At 38.9% G+C, this 6,000-nt stretch overlaps 2 protein-coding genes across 3 annotated transcripts in view; both read left to right on the forward strand.

Moving 5' to 3' along the window:
- SMC5 (structural maintenance of chromosomes 5) overlaps positions 1 to 6,000 on the forward strand; it is a 396,836-nt gene that overhangs the window by 265,276 nt on the left and 125,560 nt on the right. The window lies entirely within an intron of this gene.
- Positions 1 to 6,000, forward strand: part of MAMDC2 (MAM domain containing 2) — a 232,009-nt gene that overhangs the window by 220,594 nt on the left and 5,415 nt on the right. Inside the window, exon 12 of one of the 2 annotated variants that reach the window (XM_069087015.1) lies at positions 3,631 to 3,890. The exons of the other annotated variant lie outside the window; for it this stretch is intronic. Coding sequence (XP_068943116.1) covers positions 3,631 to 3,890 — 260 coding nt within the window. The remainder of the gene's footprint in view (positions 1 to 3,630; positions 3,891 to 6,000) is intronic. 2 annotated transcript variants of the gene reach the window in all.

The following is a 6,000-nucleotide window of genomic DNA, read 5'->3' on the forward strand; positions in this document are numbered from 1 at the left end:
AAAAGAAATAACATGAATATATTTTGAGCTCCCACATTAGAAATCTGCCATTTTCTCTTATCACCTCTAAGCTTTTCTAGGACTCCCCATGAACTACCCTAGTGTCATCTCATGACAAATGCTGCTTAATCACAGAAACATCATTGGGAAGATATTCAGCTAATGGGAATCAATGAGCATTTTAAAACAGAGTTAAGAGTATTTTCTGAGGATTATCCTACAGCTATTCCTCCTATGATGCATGAACAGTGAGCCTAAAGTTTCATTGATTCTAAAGAACTCTCCGTATCGCCACAGTGACTGTGCATAGCTCTTTATTGCTCACAGGGAACAAAGTCACATTAGGCACTAAGGCTGTGTCCCCAGTTCAGGCAGCAGGAAGCTGTAAGGCCACAGGAACAGCTGCCACCCAGTTCAGAATTCCTAGTATGGTTTGTGTTTTAACATGCCTTACAGTTGCTACACAAAGGACCCTGGAATAATTTCCTTATCCCAAATAGACCTGTTACAGCCCCAGACTTGAGTATTAAACAATGACCCTCAAAGGAAAAATAATTTGTTTTGTCCAGTTAATAATCCATCCTACAAACCTGTGTGTGCTGGATCATATTAGCTCCACTGTGATTCACAGCAATTAGATTTCTTGGCCCAGGTCCACAATTTTTGTTTGCTGAGACAGAAATGGCATTGCTGCTTTAATGTGGCAGAGATTTTAAACACATAAAGCTTTTGTCTGCTTTCCAAAATCTAGGTGACTGCTAAATGGAGAGATACTATAGAAATACTATATTTCTAGGCATGTAAAGATGAAAAGCACATTTATCCTCAGAAGACACTAAATTTGGACTGTGTATCAAGAGTAAAGGATGATAGGATTATAGATTTAGAGATGGAAGAAACTCTAGAGGCCAACTTATTCAAGGTAAAGAGGGCTTAAGTCACTTGCTCTGGGCTCTACATCTAGTAAATAACTGATGTGGGATTTGAACCTGGTCTTCTGATTCCAGATTGTGTCCTCTCTGCTGCCAGATGTCACCTAAGAAATATATAAGTGAAAAAGAAGACAGGCAAGGAAGGAAAAGCAGCAAATGGCCCATAGGCTTCGTTGTTAACCCTGTGATAGCAATAGAAATCAAGAAATGGTCCCAGCACATTGAGTGGATCCCGTGGTAAATTTAGGAGCACAAATGAACAAAAGTCACATAAGATAAATAAGAATAGATGGGTTGCCATTAGCAATATTGTAGGGACCAGGAATAATGTCCACATCCTACCCACATTGATAATAGATATTCTAGATTTAGAATATACAAAGTCATCTAGTCCAACCCCCTAATTTTACAGATCTGGTAAATGAAGTTCAGAGATTTTAATTTGACCAAAGTAACACAGAAGTAAGTGGGGATTTGCCCCCCCCCAGTTCCATAACTCTAGTCAATCAATATTTTTAAGCACCTACTATGTGCCAGTCACTTTTCAGCACTGTTTTCCACTGTACCACATGGAATATATTCTGGACAGGTCCATCATTTTCCTTAAAAATTTTTTTGGTAAAATTCTGATCTATTTTGGTGCTGCCTTATGGAAAATCCAGATGTGTTCAGAGTAGAAAAAATATTTTATATTTCTCAGAAGAAATCTAAGGAAAATGATTAATTTAAGAATAGTATCAGTTCCCTGCAAAGGTTACCTATACACTTATATTTCCCTGCATTTACTGACCCTACAATTCCAAAATTCACTTATTCATAAATGTCAGCAGAACTTAAGAGAATTATTTTGGATTCCACTGTATCCATTACAAACTGAAAACTCTAACATTACACTATATCTTCAATCTGATACCCAAGACTCATAGCTGAAAGAACAAAAAATAGGATAAATTTTGGGACTCATAAGTGCATAGATACCATTTGTTCAATCAAAGTATGTGTATTTTCATTCAGAATCTGATAACCAGGAATTATTTCATAAGTGATTTAGAACAGCTGACACAAATAGTTATGTGTAAAATATTAATGACAATAAGGTTGGACTATTTTCAATTCTTTTATTCCCTCTTTTAAGCAAAGCAGAATGAGATATGTGGAAACTTAGCAAAAGCATGAATAAGTAGACTGGGACTGAGATGGAGGAGCAGAACTTAGGTAAAAGGGCATGGTCAGACAGAGAACTGGAAAAGGCAGTATTCTTGGTGTAGACCTAAAGATAAAGGCATGGGACCTAAGATAGGCATGAGGGTTCATCATGAATAGGACCCAAGGTAAGATCAATGAATATGGTTGGTTGAAGCTTGGCTAGATATCAGGGCCAGTGTAACTAATAAGGAAGGTTCTAGGCTCCATGACTGAGAAAGCCCAAGGATTGGTTTCTAGGGGCACTCTATTATTCCAAAAGGAATCTGGGGACTTCTCTCTAATTAATCCTTGTCCCCTGACATGGTCCCTCCTAAGGTTTTAAAATGCCATATATTGTCAGGCAACGCTTGTTCTCAGTGGAAGCAGCAGTAGTCTTTACCCATCAGCACTTAAGCAGTTGGATAGCGTAATGACTAGATACTGGACCTGGAGTTCCAATCCTGCCTCAGATACGTATTGCACTGTGGGACCTCTCTAAACTCCAAATTCCTCATCTGTAAAATAGGGATAACAATAACACTGATCTCCCAGGGTTAAAAAAAAAGAATCAAATGAGATAATATACATAAAGCACTCCATAAATGCTAGCTATCATTATTATCATTCCTGTCCATTTAGGATGTCGTGCTATGACCTATGACTACATCTGGGGCTAGACTATGGAACTAGAGTGCTCTGGGGGTTGGGTGGATGATTCCTCAAGGCTCTCTTCATTGCAGTCTTCTTCCTCTAGGCACCCTGACTAAGGCAGGTATCCTCATAGCCTGACAGTTTTCTCACATATCTCAATCACTGATCACAAGCATTAAGTACTAGGGACCTAGAAAGGTCAAATAATTTGCTTCCGATTACACAGGTGGTAATTGGGAGAGGTAAGATTTGAATCCACATCCATTTATATAGCTGAGGAAACTGAAACCCAGAGGAGTAAAATAATTCGTCCAAACTTGCAAGGTTGATAAATGGCAAATTGTGACTTCAAACCAAATTTCTATGCTTTTTCAAACCTAGCTTGTCCTGCCCCCCACCCCTCACTGCATGATGGATGGAACCTCCAAATGACAAGCTCCTTAGAGGAAATGCCCTTCTTGAGGGAAGGGTAAATGAAAAGTCTGTTAGGACATTCAATTCTTGGAGTTGTTTCTGAAAAATAATGTCCTTCTGATGTTGAGAAGAAACAAATGATCCAACATGAGTGTGATGCAATAGAAAGAGCATTTCATTTTATCAGAGGGACAAAGCTAATGTTTTAGTTACCATTTGCATGGGGGCTAACTTGGTGTACTAATTACCCTCCTGCAAATTAAACTGGATTACAAGAAATTGAGCTTAAGGCATAATGAGAATAGGGTTCCTCTGTAGGTCTTTTTTCCTTGAGATAAGGGGGTTCTGAGATGTCATTTTGCATGTATGTGCTATCCATTTTCAATACCGTAGGCTGGGACATAGTTTCATTTATGGTGACTGTATTTGACTTTGCATCTCTCTTTAGGTTACTACATGTACATCGAGGCATCTAATATGGTTTATGGGCAAAAGGCACAACTGGTGTCATCATCTCTAAGAGGAGTCATTGGGAAGCACTGCCTCATGTTTTTCTATCACATGTATGGAGCGGGAACCGGAGTCTTAAATGTTTACTTGAAAAAGGAGGGTTATAGAGAAGAGTCCCTCTTGTGGAGGAGAAGAGGCGAGCACAGCATTACCTGGCTAAGAGCACTGGTTGAATACAGCTGTGAAAGGCAGCATCAGGTAAACGAAGTAAACTGAGGCTCAGACCGAGGGAATCCCAAATCTGCATCTCTTGCTGGTCTTTTTGGTTTTTCCTTCTTGTTCGACATCACAGTCGACGTCATCTGACAATTTCTTTTTTTTTTTTAAGCAATTGGGGTTAAGTAACTTGCCCAAGGTTACATGACCAGTTTTTTTGTGTGGGTACTAAGTATCTGAGGCTGGAACCGATCCCCGGTCCTCCCGACTCTGGGCCAGCGCTCTTACTCACTGCACCACCTACCCACCCCATCTGACAATTTCTGAGCAGTATTCTGCTCTTGTAGTCCTTTGTTTCTCTACTGAGGGGCTGGGGGAATGTTTGATCGAAAGGTCTCTGATAGCATTAATTTTCTTAAAATTTACTCAAGATTTGATTGTCTTTTACTGATCCTTCATTTAATTTAGTATAGTTATTGTGTGTACTGTCCTGCTTCAGTCATCCTGTATCATTTGTACAGTTCTTGGATTTTCTGAGTTTCACATATTTGCCATTTTATTATTTTTATTATTTTTGTTTTTTGGAGGGGGGAAGGTAGGGCAATTGGGGCTAAGTGACTTGCCCAAGGTCAGTAAGTGTTACGTGTCTGAGGTCGGATTTGAACTCAGGTCCTCCTGACTCCAGGGCCGGTGCTCTATTCACTGCTCCACCTAGCTGCCCCTATTTGTCATTTTATGCTGCAAATAATATTTGATCACATTTATATATCACAATTCGTTCTACCATTCACCTGTCAATGGGCACTCATTTTATTTCCATCTCTTTGTTGTCCCCCAAAATGATGCACTGTTTAGGTATATGTAGGACTTTTTACTTTTTGTTTTCTATTTTTTTCTTTGTTTGCTTTTATCTCTTTGGGGCATATCGCCAGTGATGGGATCTCTGGGTCAAAGAGTATGAATAGTTTAGTTACTTTTTTCACATAATTCTAAATTATTTTCCAGAAATGAATGGACCTATCTACAGCTTCACTAATAGTATGTATGTATATTCCTACAGCTAGGGTAGCTCAGTGGTGCAGTATAGCACTGGACTGTAGTCAGGAACATTCAAATCTGGTCTCAGATGGTTACTAGCTGAGCAAGTCACTTCACCTTCTTTGCCGCAGTTTTCTCATCTGAAAAATGAGCTAGAGAAGGAAATGGCAAACCACTCCAGGATCTTTGCCAAGAAAATTCCAAATGGGGTCATGAAGACTTAAACATGACTGAAAAACAAGTAAACAGCAACAAATCTTTCTATAGCTCCTCAGACAATGCGGGGGGGGGGGTCATCTTTGTCAGTTTTCAGACAAACTTAGGGTGGTCTTAATTCGATTATCTGTTATTATACATGCTTTTGAGGGTAACTTCATACCATTGTTAAATAGTTTAAAACTCTCCCACTAAAAACTTTTAAACCCGACTTGTGAATAAAGACTGGGTTTCTTTACTTTTGCCCTACTATCTTGATTCACAGTTACTCACATTAACCAAGTCCTGAGGATATGGAAAGACAGACACATATACCCTGTTGGTAGAGCTGTTCAGTGGCAGTCATTCAACTCTTCTTGAATGAGATTTAGCATTATAATAAGAAAGCAAGTAAAATATTCCTAGACCTTTGACCCAGAGATCCCACTGTTATGCATATATAACAAAGAGGTCAAAAAGACAAAGAAGTACCAATAATAAAAAAAATTACTTCTTATAGTAATGATAATAGATAGAGGAATACTATGCCACAAAAATGATAAATATGAAACATTTGGAGGAGCATTGGGAAGACATAAACAGTACAAAGTGAAGTAAACAAAACCAGGAAAACAATATATGTATACCATAACTACAATGTATATACAAAGAACGACAAAAGTACCCAAACTCAGCACTTTGTAATTATAATTGTATAGACCATGCTTAGTCCTTAAGGAGAAATGAGAAAATACACCACACCCCCCTTCTTTGCAGAGGTGGGGAATGGTACCAAACCTGGTTGATACGTTGATTATTTTTGCTGACCTGGTCTTCCTTCTTTCCTTCCTTCCTTCCTTCCTTCCTTCCTTCCTTCCTTCCTTCCTTCCTTCCTTCCTTCCTTCCTTCCTTCCTTCCT

Source organism: Petaurus breviceps, unplaced genomic scaffold, assembly GCF_028583685.1.
Source record: "Petaurus breviceps papuanus isolate PSGF00001 unplaced genomic scaffold, PetGlider_PUasm1.0 118, whole genome shotgun sequence".
NCBI classification, from domain to species: Eukaryota; Metazoa; Chordata; class Mammalia; order Diprotodontia; family Petauridae; genus Petaurus; species Petaurus breviceps.